Source organism: Rhea americana, unplaced genomic scaffold (genome assembly GCF_003343005.1).
Source record: "Rhea americana isolate MKP2758 unplaced genomic scaffold, rheAme1 scaffold_70, whole genome shotgun sequence".
Classification (NCBI taxonomy): domain Eukaryota; kingdom Metazoa; phylum Chordata; class Aves; order Rheiformes; family Rheidae; genus Rhea; species Rhea americana.
In genome coordinates this window covers 783,057-799,842 of record NW_028186868.1, presented here as the reverse complement: position 1 = coordinate 799,842, position 16,786 = coordinate 783,057, and the positions used below count along the sequence as shown (strand labels likewise).

Below are 16,786 nucleotides of genomic sequence, written 5' to 3'. Positions count from 1 at the left end.
AGATCTGCTTAGTGGTTTACACAGGCATATTTCTAGGTGTTTAATAATATCAGCCAAACTTTTTCAAGTCAACAGAGACTTACATTTTAATGAAAGCTTCTGCAGTAACTTTCCTTTCTTCTAATGAATGTTTCTAAGGAAATGCTGTTCCAGAGGAGTGTGGGTTGGTTATTTCCAAGCTTTGCTACGAAGATCTGAGACCACAGGATAAACGCCGAGGACCTGTGCGCATACTCTCTGCAGCCTGGGAGGCTGCTATACCCAGCGTAGCCCTGCTGCCTACCTTTCTAGAGCTTATCAGCCCCTCTGCTCTATAAGCCCTATGCCTTGTGTAAGAAGCTGGGGTCTCCATTTCAGTCTTCTGAAATAACACATACTTAATTAGTATTGAACAATATAGTTCAGGATCCAGAGGTAATAAATGCATCCTACCACTGAGCCAAATCCTAGCCCTAACAGCTCCCATCCGTTCCAGAGTACAGAGCAGCTGGAGGGGTGAGAGTTTTGATGAACATGTCAGTGTTCAGCAGTGTGATGCAGCCCCACTGCCCTCACATGTGCCAGCTCTCCTTGGCATGCTCACACAGGTGGAGGTCTGACCGGCAAAGTCTGGGGTGGAGACCACAGAAAAGTCCAGGGAGTGCATGCAGAGCCCACTTCCGCCTGCTCTGAGAATGACCATTGAAGGGTAGAATTCAAACAACATGGCAAGTCACACGTGGGGAGCTGTTTGACGTTTCTTTTCAACTTCTGTCATTTTATCTGTGTGTATTGGCCAAGAATGGCGTACTGACCCTTGACTGTGTCCTACCTTCACATGCTTCTTGGTTCTTCCTCCACAGCTCTCCCCTTTTTCTCTCAACTGTATTACTTCTGGCTTCCTACCAGTATCTTTATTTTCCTCTGTTGTCTGTGTGTGGCAAATGTGAATATTCTCCACGTCCAGATGTCCTTTTTCCAGATTGCTGAGAGTGCACTGACTAGAAGATTTTGTCTTCCTCTGTGTTGACTCCGATACTATGTTAAAACAGTCGTTGCAGGCATGATGGGATTCTCACTCCCAAACTCTCAGCACACATTTTAGGAAAGCAGATGCTCCATAAGCATACTTCTCTGCACTGATAATACACTCATTGTTCCAATAAGCATTTAATGCCTTATGTGCATATCTGGTTCACACTGGGATCATCACACTATTACTAGGCAAAGTTAAAAGGTAGGCAACAGATCTAGTTCATTCCATTAAAGGTGAACACCAAAAGCAACACCTAAGACCTGAGAGAATAAGCTTTGCTGCAAGAATGCCTCAACTTTTAGAGTGAGGAGGTTAGTGCTCTCCTGGACAACTCCTTAGAAAGATTGTGGATGAAAGAAAAACAAGGGCAGTCCTGTTTTAACTACCTGAAAATGTAACTTTATGCCTAGCTGTCAGTTCAGGAGTTCTCCCTTCAGGCTATGTGCAAATATGGTTATGTAGTCTCCCTTGACAGGATGCTGTCTTATCTTCTTCTGGTTTCCTCCCACTACTCATGCTCTTTATTTCATAGGAACACCCAGGGAATGCAAACACAGAAACAGAAGGTAACCTTGAGGACTTTTATGGCTACCCTTGGTGTTTCAAAGCCACTCTTAAGTACTCCCTTATTTCTTTGTTAAGTTAGAGGATTTCTTGATGTCCCAGACTTGCTATTAAGCTGTTCAGCATCTCTGGGATGGCTAAAATAGTATTTTGTACCTCATTTGGGAAGAGAGTTTTCCTTCCCTTCCCCTTCCCCTTCCCCTTCCCCTTCCCCTTCCCTTTCCCCTTCCCTTTCCCCTTCCCCTTCCCCTTCCTTCCCCCTTCCCCCTTCCCTCTTCCCTCTTCCCTCTTCCCTTTCCCTTTCCCTTTCCTTTTCCCTTTCCCTTTCCCTTTCCCTTTCCCTTTCCCTTTCCCTTTCCCTTTCCCTTTCCCTTTCCCTTTCCTTTTTTTTTAAGATGACAGGCAAATATATCAGTTCCTTTACTCTCTTTTCATCTATGGAGGCCAATTGAACTGTAGCCATAAACCTACAGTATAACCTCTCTCAAAACATACAAAATTCCCTCTGTTTTCATACAGCCCATAGGATTTACAGTATGAACCCTTTCAAGATCTTGCAGTAGCTTCCAAATTTGCGAAAAGTTGACTTTTCCCTTCAAAGGAGCTACTGGCTTTTCCTACTACATTCCTGGCTCTCTCCCACACACACACACCCCTGCTTCCCCTGCCTTTTCTTGACCTGGTAAGTCCATGCCAGCTCAAAATTTTCTTTGCTTAGTTAGGTAACTGAATCCAGATGAACGTTTTTGAATGTTGATGAAGGCACCGTGACCAAAGTAAGCCCACACACTTTCCATTGATGAGAACTATCCAGCCCTTGCATCCTTAGGTAGCAAGTAGTAGGTTGGGATAGGTCAAATGCTCCAAATTCTATGTAAGCAGATCCAGAAATAAGGGCAATGTTTTAGTACTTTTCACTTCAGACAGGCATAGGAGTTTCTGACACTAGAAGCAGTGGCTAAACCGAAACAGTGAAAATCTACTATTGTGTCTTGCCTTACTTTGCAGGCCCAGCAAGGGAACAGTAAACTCAGCTCTGCTCATCAGAGAAATGTGACTAAGATAGATTCCAGCAAGACATCAACTCTGGAGGAGATGTACTGTCATTTCTGATGGATTGCTGATAAGAAAAAAGAAATGAGGCCTTTAAGTCTTAGAAGATCAGTTTTAGGAAAGCCATTACAGAGCAGACTACGGCTTGAGAATGTTTTGTAATGGCCTGATGACAATTTTTCTTCTGGTCAAAAACTTCTTACTGCCATAAGATCGGAACTTGGTCCTTTCAACCAAGGACAGCCTGGGACAGCTATTTGAGTCCTTGTCTCCTGTTGCATGTATCCTTCTTTGCAACCATTTCCTCCGCCTAGCAGAGAGATTTAGACTTTTGTTATCTGTACAGTCTTATTCCCAACTAGGACAGCTCTTTGGGTGCATCCCATGCAGTTGTGTCAGAATTACACCCAAATTAAGAAGTAAACATCTGTTTTCTTTCCTAAGACTCACACCTCTATGGCTGAGTCATCTTTGCATACTAGATACCAATATGACCATTTTTCACTGGTGTGTTATGATCTACGAGACATCCTAATTGGTTCCTTAGGGGATGACTGGGCTGTACTGCACTAGAGTTCAAGCCAGACCAGTTACTCTCCCAGGTGTCTGCAGGGAGCTTTCCTGTTTGGGGCTCCACTCTTACAACCACACTGTGTTATTGCCAGTCACCCTGATTTCATAAATCAGCCCTTTGGTCTTTCTTTTCCCAGCTCCAAAGCCCCACAGAGTGTATGAAGGAGGGAAGTAGTAGGACACCTAGCATTTATGGACTGGCTCTCAAAGGAGAAGAAAAGTTAGTTAGCAGTAACTGCAATTCTCTGGGCTGTATTATCTGTATGTACATTTGATACCTATTTTCCATCCCTCCTCCGTCTCCGCCTCTTTTTTTTTTGGTACTTTTGTGGTCGAGCATCACCACAGGGCATGCCATTTTCTGATTAGGCACACAGTGGGAAGGAAGGCAGAGTGTGCGTGCCTCCTCTGGGTATTGCTTCAGCAGAATGTCTGGCTCAAGTTCTTGTGCAAACATCCACAGTGTAAATGTATGTTTGCAAAAAAATGAATCTAAGAACCACAGTCACTGTAAAGCAACCTTTCTTTCCTCCTCTTGGCTGTGTACTCCCCCTGCCCATCCTTTGGGAATCGCATCTGCTTACACAAAACTTCCCTAAGAATTTGGAAAAGGACTGGCAGTGAAATTGTAGCCAATTCATGCATGAGAGAAAAAGAGAGATTTCTTAATACAGTAAGAGAAGACGACCAGCAATGCAAATAATAACATGTCAGCAAAAAGACCAGCATAGCAAAACACAGGTTGGTAACTATCTATATATCACCCCTACCATAGACTCCAGGTAGGTTAGAATACCCATTTTACAAGGTACTGTACAAATAGATAAACAGGTATAGCTTTTGCCTTCATATATTTTGTTTCTAAGTTAAGACAAAACACAACAAATGGGATAAATAAACAGGGGAGGTAGCAATGTTTTGATATGTCTCTCTTATGCCAGAATCACAGAGGAATCAAACTAAAATAAAGAAAACGCTACAGTTGTGCTGCCTAGTGACATACAGATGAAATAACATAGCTATCCTATCTGCCAAGCTGAAATCTGGCTGCCAAATGCTTGAGTTTTACCATGAGAAATGCTCCTTCCCCTAACCTTGTTTCCTCATCCTTGTAATTTGCGGTTAGACTCTGATATAAGATTTCAGTGAAGCAACCAGCAATGACTTCTGTATGTTAATAAGAGACTACCTTCCTATATATTCCAAAGGAAATTTTATCAGTTCTCTCAGATTTAATTAAGTAGCAAGTGTAAGATATGGATATTTGGAGGGCAAAAAAGAAACATTGCCTGTGAGCAAGCTATTCCCTCAGAGATTTCTGCATATTCCTCACACCAGAGACTGTGTATCAGTTCATTTTCCTTGGACAATATTTAAAGAGTAGTAACAAAAATGGCACCTGTACTGAATACTATAAGTGTGTTTAGTGATGTCCAAAGACAGTGAATATCTTCTAATAACCCTTGGATTATATATATATCTCCCAATATTCAACAAGCTATAAGCTTAAACTCCATAAATTATATAGAGTTCCAGCCACGTATGCATGCTGATACAAAAGCAGAATCTTGTGCTAAATTAGTTTTTCTAATTTTGGTGGATTACTCTTGGAGTATTTTAGAACCAAACTGTAAGAAAACAGCAGGACAGTACAGCATATCTCTTCCTGCGAGAATACAAAACTGTAATTAGGTGCAGTAAGTAAAGGACTTTAGGAACCTGGAGATGGGGGCACCACATTGCTTAAACTGAGCATCCAAGTGGAGTTGTTATGCAAAGATGTGTTATGTTGCAAAGTGTTAATTTTTGCTACTAAATGGGTCTTCAAGTTCCGCCTAGTCCTAGAACAAGCTAAAGATGGCAGGAATGCCAAGTATAATAATCCAGGCTAATTAAGGGATGCAACTGAGCACCTTTCTGGAATTAATTTGCTAGGAACAGGAGCAACTATTGCTCAAGGCAATAGGTCTCCTTGCAAGTTTGATCACAAACTAAGTTTATGTCATGTTAGCAGTAGCGGCTGTCCCCCTCTGGCTGCCAATTCCTGTCCCTCCTGTGAAGTCAAATCTGTTCCCTGATCTGAGTCAGGTGCACCTGCAGAGGAAGCTGGGCTAGTACAGCGCAGATGGCGAGAGAAGAGCAAAAAAGCGTGACGAAGGAAGAAGCGGAGACTCTTTCACGCCACCCTGTTTGCCAAATAACTGCTTTTCGATCTCTGACCTCAGGGTCGTCTTTGAAGGCAGGCAAAGGTATTCTGCAAGCGGCAGGTGTAAAATCAGACAGGCCGGCAGAAGTCAAGAGGGCTTGAGGAGGCTGCTCACTGGGGCTGGACCGGAGGGGCACCTGGAATGCACACCCTAGGAAGCAGCCAGCTGCCCCTTCCTCCTCCGCTCACAGCTGCAGGGCCAGTGTCGCCAAAGGGGATGCTGCCAGGCCTTACGCCCTGCGCGCTTCCGCCCCCAGGGAACAACGCTGCCTGCCCCCAACGCTGGCTAACRGCGTAGGCAGAAGCAGGCCTGTGAAGCGGCTGAACTCCCACTCCCACTCCCACTCCCTACAGAACAGGCCCCGCCCCTCCAGCAGCCCAACCGCCACCTCCCCCTCAAGCCACGCCCCGCCGCCGTCGGGCTGTCCCGGCGCTCGGTGATGACCTCACGAGGCGGTTGCCTCCGCCTCCCTCTCTGCCGTTACAGGCAGAGCCGAGGGCGGTTGCGTCACTCTGGGCGCGACCGCTCGGCGTGCCGGAGCCGTCGGCACGTGCCCCGTGTCGTCCGCCGCCGCCGCCGCCGCCGCCATGAGCTGCCCGGTCACGTGCGCCGCGTGGGTGCGCCGCGGCGTTGCCAAGGAGACGCCGGACAAGGTGTGTGTGGGGGGTGGCCGGGCCCGGGGGACCTCCCGTCCCGATCCCGTCCCGATCCCGATCCCGTCTCTGCCGCTCTCACCTCTCTCTCCCCGTGTCCCCCTCCCTCGCAGGTGCAGCTCAGCGAGGAGGAGCTGAAGCGTCTCATCGGGGAGGCCCGGAGCAGGCTGGGGTGAGCCGGGCCTCGAGCGGGGCGGGGGATACGGGTACGGCAAACGCGAGGCGAGAGTACCAAAGTGTGGGCGTTAATACGTGGGCGCTGAGCGTGGGGCGCTGCGGCCTGCGTGGGCTCGGAGGCCGTGGCGGGGCTCGGATTAAATGAGTTGGTGTTTACCCTTTGGCAAAAAAGGCGAAGCATCGCTCTCGCTGGATCATGTAGGACTGAGGGCTTTACTCCATTTTCAGCAAATCTCAACTAGAGCTTTATTCGGAGATTCTGGCTTCTGGTTCTGCTTGAGCTATATGGTGTTGAACTTTGGCACGAAAATTTCGAGATCACCTGTAACAACCAAAAGTGCCCTGCTCTCTTCATAACATCTCACACTTTATAAACTCATTATGATGCTAGTCACATTTTTCTTCCTGTACAAACATCACAAATCAGATTCTGGTTAGAATCTCCAGTTATCTTGCTGTCAGTTTTTACATTTGTTACCTGCATAAAAAAGTTGTATGAAGAAAAAGTGTTTATTTTGCTAAACAGATCATAAAAATAGATTTCTGACTCTTTAAAGATTATGAGAGCATCTTGGATTATTGCTGCCTGGGAATTTTGCAAACAGAAGGACAGTAATACTGTATACTCAGCAGGGAGGAGATGCTATGAAACTCCTTTGAGAGGTCTGGGATGTCTGTTAGGTCCTCAGTCAATGTTTGCTGCACACTTTTGATTGAATTGTTGCCATGAAGGCTCAGAATTCTCTAGATGTTGCCTTTTTTTTTTTTTTTTTTTTTTTTTTTTTTTTTTTTTTTTTTTTTTTTTTTTTTTTCTTTTTTTTTTTTTGTCTTTTTTTCTTTTTTTTTTAAGAAGTAATCTGCAATATGGCCCTACCTAATGAGGCTTGTGTTTTATTTTTTTTTTCTAATTCAAAAATGTAACTGGATCCATTAGAATGCTCAAAGAATTGGCCACCATAGCTAGAGTCATAGGAATGTAACTTTAGCAACCATGAATTGAGGTGGGACAGTACTAATACTAGATAAAATAGAGAGAAGGTTACAGTTATAGAAACTTGAGCTCATTAGGGCTTTGCTGAAGAATTTTTGGTTCTTGAGAAATATAAGGAAATAAGGTCTTAAACATCTTGAAGAAGTGCAAGACTTATCACAAAYGACAAGATGCATGTGTGAGGAAAATGAAGGAAGAAAAGAAGGAATTGGACATATGAGAACTGAGGAAAAGTCAAAAGTGTTGCATTCACAAAGAAAGAGTAAAGAGTAAGAGAGGAAGGTTTAGACATGCTTCAATTCAACTCTTGTCAACCAGTCATGGGATAGTGGTGCTTTGTAATTTTGGAAAAGATAGTAAAGGAATGGAGAGGATAGATTTCCAAATCATTAACTTGAAGACTAGAAGTGCGTGTGAACAGTCAATGCACGTGAAATAAATGTGTGAAAGTTTTGTTACTTGTCCCATATTTTCCGGAAGCATTCTAAATGTTCATCTCTCAGAGGATATGTGTCTTTTAAACAGGGAGGATGCTGATGGTAGCGATGAAGAAGAGCAAGGCCAGATGGCAGATGGCATGGATGTTGCTACTGCTGACAGAGCTGAGTCTTCTCCTAAAAATGAAGACCAGGAGGAAACTATTGAAAAGCTGAGTGATGATGAACTGGCTGAATATGACTTGGACAAATATGATGAAGAGGAAAACTCAGGTAACCACAGAAATTTAGATGTCAAACCTGTAGTGTGAGTGAATGTTTTTTGGTTCTTATTGTACTGAAGACACTAGTATCATAAAATTATGCATATTTTGTGTTTCAAATGTAGGAAACTATTTTGAATTATTTGCTTGTCTCAGTTCAAGAAGTCATTGAATATGTGAAAGAACTTAGTGTGCCCCTCGCTGAGGACAGACATTAAAATAGAGCAGAGTTGGAAAGGCTGTTGTTCCCTCTGTCATAGTGCTGGAAAAGAGCAGCAGGAGTCTCTGAAAGTACTAAGCAACTTAGCTTGCTGAGATTCTTTTTAAACTTGAGAATTGAACTTCTGATTGAGCCTGCTCCAGTTATTTTGCAATACAGTTATTAGTACAGGAGTTTCTAAGACTTTGCTTATCATTGATCTATGTAAGAAATGTTCTGTTTTTATCTAGGTGATACAAAGCTTGGAGAGACTCTAGCTGGTCTGGCAGTATATGGGAGCAATGATCATGATCCTTACATCACTCTAAAAAATACTGTAAGTACTTTAAAAATGTTAACTATCTTAAACAACATAAAATTCTGTTAAACTTTAACCAGTGGCAGATTGCCTTGTAGTCTATAGGTGCCTGTGCATCTATATAATAATGTCTTTTCAAAAAGTTTGCCAGGCTTTTGCTCGAACAGGACATTTTTCCTTTAAAATTGCTTTGTGCAGTCTCTTCTATGTGTGCTTTTCACTTCTAGGTCATGCATAAGGGAGAGCTGGCTCATTATTTAGCTACCTGCTTCTGTATGTGGAGATGATTTCTCAGTTAACTGTCAGGGACCAATAAATGCTTGATGAAATAACGAATCTCATCAGCTCAAGTCACTGATGACCCAGAACAGTAGGCATCTTCTGGCAGTTTGTGGAAGAAACCAAGCTGGGAGGGATTTGAACTACTTTAGAGAATAGGATTAAAATTCAAAGTTAYGGTGTGAAATTAGGAGTATGGCATGAAGAAATATGTCCCTTATGCACCATGTGGACTGTAGTTCACTATTTTTGCCTGTATCAGTTCCCGTCATGTATCAAATGGGAAACTTTGCAGGAGCTGACTTTGTAGGAGCTCTATGGGACGAGGGGAAGTCTATGGCTGTAATCTGTTGCAAGCTGTGTGTAAACAACTGTGCCATTAACAGTCTATAATGCCTTTTTCTGCTAAGCAAGGGTGGGCATGCAATATGTGAAGTAAGCCTTCTACTCTGCTTACTATTGGTAATGTCTCAGCTAGAATATTGGGTCCAGTTTTGAGCTGCACCTCAGGAGAGATACAGAGGGATTCCAAAGAATGTCCAGAAATTTAATTTATAAGGGTAGATTGTAACTTCTGGTAGACTTAATTACAAGGAGAGTTTGAATGAGAAGAAACAGACCTAGAGAGTGACCAGGAGAGACTATGAACATGGGGGGCAGGGTAATGGAGTAGTTGAGTTTTTGAGATCTCCATAGAGGGTTCTGAGATTTATCTGGACACTGACTTTTTTCCACTATTTTGAATTCTTTACATAGCTAATAACACTGACAAAGCAAGARTTGCAGGAGGCTCTTACCACTGTGTCATATTTGTTTGTCAGGGGAACTTGTAAAACTGCTGTGATCTCAGGCAGTGAGTTACTGTGATGACTTCACACACTGTAACAAAGTTTGAAGAGGAAAGCTCAAGTSTCATTAAAACCAGTTTGCTTGCTATGTACATTTTATCGCGCTCTGATTGGTTGATGATTTTTCTTGTTTTTGTGTACCAATAGAGGAGAGAGATATCTTAAAGGTGATTTTTAAAATCAAAGAGGGACTCATGGAGGGATTCAAGGAGAATTCTTGATATATAGAACTCTAATATTAAATAGATGCTTGGATGAATTTTAAGAAACCCTGATTTTGCAATGTGAAAGCCAAAAGGTCTTGTATGTACTATGTATTTGAAGGCTGGTAGTTTTTGTATAGCAATACTGAATTTTATACATAGTTCTTTATATAGTTCTTGATTTTTTTTTTTTTTTTGATTTGTTAAAAATTCCATGAATGCCATCCATTCCTCATTAGCAATGAAAATGAGATGAGAGACTACATCTGTTCTGGTGCAGCTGAATGCCCAGTATAGCTGCAGGCAGCACTTCTCTGGAAATGTTTTCCAGAAAGTGGACAATACTTTAATGCTGCTGAAATTACTTCCTGGATGTGAGGAACAGCTACAATATGCTTATTGTATAAAACATTGTTACACTACATAGATGTTCAAGGCTTGAGAGCCTAAGGGAAGTAATCTATGTGTGTGGGCTCCTGGTAGTGATTTTGTTTTCAGCCTGGTAGTGATTTTGTTGTATTATGGAACCTGAAAAGGTGGTTTCTCCATAAATCCACCTTGGTCCACCCAGGCACTCCTTCAGTCTATATAATAKCTGTTTAAATGTCCCATGATGGACTCTGGCTCCTGCCTTTCTCCACTTACCCACCAAAAGATCGTCACGGCGGGAGCAGGGTGTTGGGTTTTGAGAGTTTTCAGTTATGGTTAAAAATCATTACCAATTCAGGCTTTTGAACATATGATGTTTGATATGTGTTTTCTAACATCTGTGGTTTTCTCCTTCTTGCTATTTCAGGATCAGTATGAGCAGGAGGACTTCATGATTAAATCCGGTGACAATCTTGTGCTTTGTGGCAGAGTTGATAAAGACTACTGTAGTTTAGAGGTCCATGGTAAGTAACATGAGATTTGTTCCTTACAGTGAAGCTGGGAAATATTTTTTGCATAGCTTGTTTCCTATCACTTTGAGGAACTTTTTTTTTTCTTTTTTTCCTCCCTCCTTTTCATCCGTTTACACTGTGTGTTTAGTCTTCTTTCCTATGCCCTGGTGCTTCAGCCACTTTCCAGAAATAGAATATTCCATGTGGAGTTACTGTTATAGAATAGTGTGCCTTTATCAGTCTACATAACATTTGCTTTCTTTATTGTGTTCCTAATAACATTTGGAAAATATTAAGGTCTCTTTATTTTCTAAAAATACAATTCTTTCTTCCGAACAGTCTTACTATCTAGACCATTCAGCTTTCCTGTATTCTTTCTTATTTTTTCTTTGCTTTCTCCGTGCTTATTTAAATGTGCTCTCTGCAGCTATGCATAGAAGAAACAGCACCTTTATCATCTTAGTTTTACAAGAGATCTTCCTTAAAATCTGAATTCCACTTTTATTCTAAGAATAGGTTTAGTTTTCTTTCATGAAAGATTCTCCTGGTGAAGCAAGGGTGCTGAAGTTGCTGTCTACTCCTTGTTAGTTCTTCGGGGTGGGTTTGTGTGTGTGGTGTTTTTGTGGTGGTGGTGAGGTGGTTGTTCTTTGTTTTTTTTTTACAAGTATTTGAAAGCATCTCTTTAGATATCAGTGTCTGACATGTTCTGTATTTGTATCTGCGGGTGTTCACAGATTCTATTATTAATGTTATTTTTCCACTGTAAACTTACAAAACAGTACAGGCTTCTGCAGTTGATAATGTTGGGTAGCCCTGTCTTAACTAATAACTTCAGTAGTTAACTAATACCTGAACATTTATCATGTATACTTAAAAATGGTGCAGTGATTTTGTGTGTGTGTGTGTGTGTGTGAGAGAGAGAGAGAGAGAGAGAGACAGATGATGATATAATACCATGTTGTTAAGGTTACTAATAGGTTTTATATGTTACTGTTATATATATCCAGTTACTAAATTAGTTGATTGTGAGGGGGGAAATAGTTGGCAAAAGAGTATGCTGTGTTTAGTGTAGAGTTGCTTTACCAAAACTCTTCCTGTACCTCAGTTACACCCTACTAGTGGTAACTTCCCTGGACTGCTCCAGGTTCCTTTAATTTGAAAACTGTTCATCTTTACCCCCATTTCCCATGTGACTGAATCTGGAATTATTTCATCTTTTGTGGATTCCTGATTCTGTACAATAAGTCTTTAAAACTTCACTAATGTTTTCTGATGGGCAAAGGGTGGTGATTTTTCACTTTGTGGTGATACGTATATGCAACATATTTCAAATGACCTTGCAAGCAAAAAATAACGGCATGTTAGGAGTAAAGTGAGCTTTGCTGAATTTGTCGCTTTCTTATGTAAAGTATGCTAGAGAATATTTGTTTGTTTTGCATACTTCTGCAAATTAGTAGTGGAGGCTCTGGCCTTATGTTAAACTCTGAACACATTGTAAATGTACATTCTAAATATTCTTCAGAATTTAGTATTTGCCATATATGTCTCTTATGGCAATGAACTGTTTATAGTTGCTTGTTTTGTCTCTTTGTGGATTTAATATCTTTAATTGTTTCTCAGTTTATAATCATGAAGAGGACTCATTTTATGTACATCATGACATTATTTTGCCTGCATATCCTCTAAGTGTGGAGTGGCTAAATTTTGATCCCAATCCTGAAGAATCATCAGGTAAATGAATGACAGAGGAGACTGCGTATATCCAATAAAAACATTCTTATGTGAAGTATATAAATGTTATACTGCTAAATAGTTTCCTCCAGGGGTACTAACAGAGAAATTAAAGCTAGATGTTAAGAGGGGAAAAAATGAATATCAGTTCTCTTTGGTTTGGTGATATAGTCATAATAAGTGACTTAATGAAAATACTAGTGTTACTACAAATATTAAATATAAAGTTGTTATTAATTAGCAGCCCAAATAAAGCTCCTTTCTTAATCTTCTTTTCTCACTTTGCAAATTAAAGTTTGCTTTTGGATAAATTCATTTTGGCCAATGCAGTTGATCAACTATAAAGCAGAAGAAAAATTTTATGTACTTACATATTTAGTAACCTTTTCCCTGTGTTTCACAGAATGTTTTCATACCACGTTTTTTTTTTTTTTTTTTTCCCGTCCTTAAATGTGGAGCTTAATGCAGCTTCTTTGAACAATTACTTTCGCTAACGGAGAAGTGTACTGGAGAGCAAGTCAAAATTTTCTGGCCTTGTCTGTGGGTCAGTTAATATTTTTAAATCAATCTTTGTCTGTTTTAATGAYGAAAAATGTTTAAATAGAAGATTCTGACACATAAGGGTAAATGTTACTTGATTAAAAATTTTATTTAATTAAGGAAATAAGCAACAACTAGATTGCTGAATATGCTGTTTTGTAATGCAGTTGCATTTGTTTTTCTTCCTGCAGGAAATTATGTTGCAGTGGGAAACATGACCCCAGTTATTGATATTTGGGACCTTGATATAGTGGATTCCTTAGAACCAGTCTTTTCCCTTGGAAGCAAGAAAGAGAAAAAGAAAAAAAAGAAAGGAAAGAAAGTAAGTATTGCAAAGAAGCTTATCTTCTTGTATTGTAGAAACTTTGAGCAAGAATAATGTCATTCTCTTTTCCTACGCTGCAAAAAGAAAACCMTATGCAGTCTGGTTAATTCCATCTGTCTTGTTGTCTAGACGGTTTATAGAAGATAAAGGTATGGTTTTATCCAAATGCTTTATAACTGGTATTTTCTCATGAATCAAGTGCTTGATTTCCATTGAGGCTCTAAAGCCTCCTTTAAATTGTGTCCACATACACAGGGTTTATCTACAGAAGGAGCAATGGAAGGACATACTGATGCTGTGCTTGACCTCTCTTGGAATAAGCAAAGCAGGTAAAAGAATGCTTGATATGTAACAATCTATTGAAAGTTATTTGGCATACTTAATTAGGTATTCCTTTTTCACACAAATCCAAAACCTTRCGTATTGACAAAGTTTCTCAAGTTTGAACCTGAGAACAGTGTTACAGTGAATTACAGTTTCATTCTCAAAATATGCCCTTTTTTTCTTTTTCGAACTAGGAGTCTTGGGTTCTGCTTTTTATTTTATTTTTGTTTAACCTGTATATGGCTCCAGATCTTTTTTTTATTAGCAAGTTGTCTGGATGAGAGCAAGGCTAAGGCAGGTCCAAGCCATTTAATGAATCAGCTACATTTAAATCGGATGCACAAACTAGAGTAGCACAAAGGTTGCCCTGACCTGTGCCAATTTGCTGATGATCTGAAACACCATTTCAACAGGTAGAGGTAACTATTACAGACGGAAGTCCTTGGCAGTCCTCCTTTCCAGCCTCCTGTTCGCCTTCTGACTTCTGCCCCAGAGCTATGAGCGAAAAAGGGAGCTTAAAAGCAATAATACCACAAATACAGAAATGCCTCTGACTTCTTTGGTTACCTGAGACTGAACTGCTTGAATGAACCAATAATAAAATACTGTTCTTGAATGCAAAGCTGACTGATCTGGAGGGAGAGGTCAAGGCCAGTGAATGCGCTGATTGAAGTAAAGATACTTTATTTATTTATTTATTTATTAAATCACTTGGGTCGTTTTTAACAGTATAGCTGTCAGAGGTTCCCTGGCGCATGGGCTTTGAAACTAATATTCCAGTCAGATAACAGAATTTCTTTTTTTTTTTTCCTACCGTCATAAATGTGTTTGAAGATGCACATAATCATTTCCACGTACTTCTGATCAGCAAGTGTCAATGTTCAGTTACAATTTCTTCTTATTTAGACACTGAAGAACGAACCATTCCCATAGACATTCAGTAAATGTACATAAATTGCACTCTTAATTTACAGTTCATTGTCTGTTGTCTTTAAATTATATAAAAGTGCGCAGAGTGTGGTAATGATCATTCTATCAGTCTTATAAAATAGTAGCTTTCATGTTACCTGGAAGTGGTTGACTGATGGCAGTATATAGACAAGTCACAGAAATTACAAGTGTCTGGAAAATATAATTCTGTACTATACTGAGTTACAAACTCATTGATACTAGTAGCTCCTCCAGGAGGAAAAAACAGCCTTGAAATGGGAAGCTTTTGTGCAAAACGAGCTGCTCCTTGCAACAGCTTGTGTTTAAATGCATTTTTGTAAAGCAGGTCATGCTGTGACAGCTCTTTGTAAATAGCTTTCTGCTGGTAGGTTGTAATAGTGTTGCTGTAAAATGTTCACCTAGCTTCCACTGTGCGTGTTCTTAACTGGCCCTTTCAACGCAGTTTGAGAGAACAGTACTTTGAGGAGAATGCCAGCACTTTCAGTTAGAAATACTTGGTTAGTGTGAGAGGAGTGGGAGGAGCAGTTTCAAAGAGAAACAGCATGTTAAAGTAATCTGTATTTAAGAGCRCTGGTAGTGATTGTACTGTGTAGTTGACAGGCATTTGGGAGTGTTTTGGGTTTTATCTGTTCAAAGTTCTAAGCTGTCTTTGTTGCTCTTAACATAGTTGACATTTAAGTTGAAATGTGGGGGACCTGTCAAAGCAATTACTAACAATTTACAATTAGTTTACTTTGAGCATTTTATGCAGGGAGCACAGTGTTGGGTTGTTATTAATTACGCAAACATGCCTGAGAGTGAAATATTTTGTTAAAAATAGGTTTGTCTGGCTCTTGGCATGTGCATATGGAAACAAACCTAAGTTGCATAGGTAATGTTTAAAAATATTGTCTTAATGTCAAAGGAAGGGATTGAGTCTTCAAAAACCATGCTTTGCTTTGCTTAAAAAAAGCTTCCAGTAAGTAATTTTTCTTTTTTAGATGTATATGGGAAAAAATACAACAAAACTGTCAGCTTTCTATTGAAAGTGTTTTACTAATGTAATGTAATATGGTCCCTTTGTAGTCTTCTCAAGTAATTTATAATTACCTTCTGGGAAGTTATTTTTYATGCTTGAAAGATGTAGACTGTAGACCAGAGTGTACTTGATCTCAGAATCAGACTCTGTATGTATTTTTGATTTTTGGTCATTATTTGTTTGTGTCTGTATGAAGGCTTTCTAAAATACATCTTTTGATTATCTTATAAGGAACGTTTTAGCAAGTGCATCGGCTGACAATACTGTGATTCTGTGGGATATGTCTGTGGGTAAGCCAGCAGCCAACTTGACATTACACACAGACAAGGTATGTAATTATAGCTATGTTAATTCCACTACAAAATATGGAGAAAAATACTGTCTTTTATTTCATTGCCTGCTTGGTAGTGAACTTTTAGAAGAACAATTCTGTAATTTCCAAAAAATRTGCAGAATTATGCAAAATTTTTTAAACTTCTGAATTAGTTGCTTTTATAGACAACACCTATTCGCTTTCAAAAGTTTTATTTAGTTTATCCTTTAGAAAGTTTGAGGGAAGATTTTTTTACTGCATTTTTTTGGACTTTTTAAAGCCCTTCGTATTAAAAATCCTGATGACTGGGGATAGTGCTGGTATAAGCTAAAAAAAATATTTCTGAGAATAGGTCAAATTGTAACCATCTCTTAAAGAAACAGTGAGTGTCAGTTACAATCTGTTTTAGATGAGTATGTTTTAAAATAAGTGATAGCAAAATGCCATAGTGATGAGTACTTCAGAAATGAATTTGCCTCACAGTAATTAAAATGTGAAAGTTGGTTATTAATAGCTTAACCTTATTTTCTGTGAACAAAGTCACTGCCCTTGGTAAACCCCTGACTTATTTTTATCTTGCTCACATATGTTTTTTTTTTTTTTTTGTTCTACTGAAGCAGCTATTCCTCTACCTCTGCCAGTTTATTTATTTTTTTAATACTTAAAGTACAAAGGGGACATGTGGTTTTGCTCAGTTAAATGACATTGGCCAACATTCAGTTTCCACTGGGCAGTGGTGACTGAAATAAAAATAATGTGCATCTCTTGCACTTTTTTGATCTGTTTTATGAGAATAAGAGTTTCAACAAGCTTACCTAGAAGTTTTTTGAGAAAGTGCCTTTTTTTTTTTTTTTTTTTTTTTTACATTTTTTTTTTTTTTTTTTTTTTTATAGGTTCAGACATTGCAGTTTCATCCATTTGA

The 16,786-nt window shown here is 39.8% G+C and overlaps 1 protein-coding gene across 1 annotated transcript in view; it reads left to right on the top strand.

The window, feature by feature from the left end:
- Positions 1 to 5,898: 5,898 nt before the first annotated feature.
- PWP1 (PWP1 homolog, endonuclein) overlaps positions 5,899 to 16,786 on the top strand; it is an 18,017-nt gene continuing 7,129 nt past the window's right edge. The window contains exons 1-9 of the mRNA XM_085321669.1: positions 5,899 to 6,065; positions 6,179 to 6,237; positions 7,759 to 7,943; positions 8,384 to 8,469; positions 10,578 to 10,674; positions 12,283 to 12,393; positions 13,125 to 13,255; positions 13,514 to 13,587; positions 15,783 to 15,879. Coding sequence (XP_085177795.1) covers positions 6,000 to 6,065; positions 6,179 to 6,237; positions 7,759 to 7,943; positions 8,384 to 8,469; positions 10,578 to 10,674; positions 12,283 to 12,393; positions 13,125 to 13,255; positions 13,514 to 13,587; positions 15,783 to 15,879 — 906 coding nt within the window. The 5' untranslated portion in view covers positions 5,899 to 5,999. The remainder of the gene's footprint in view (positions 6,066 to 6,178; positions 6,238 to 7,758; positions 7,944 to 8,383; positions 8,470 to 10,577; positions 10,675 to 12,282; positions 12,394 to 13,124; positions 13,256 to 13,513; positions 13,588 to 15,782; positions 15,880 to 16,786) is intronic.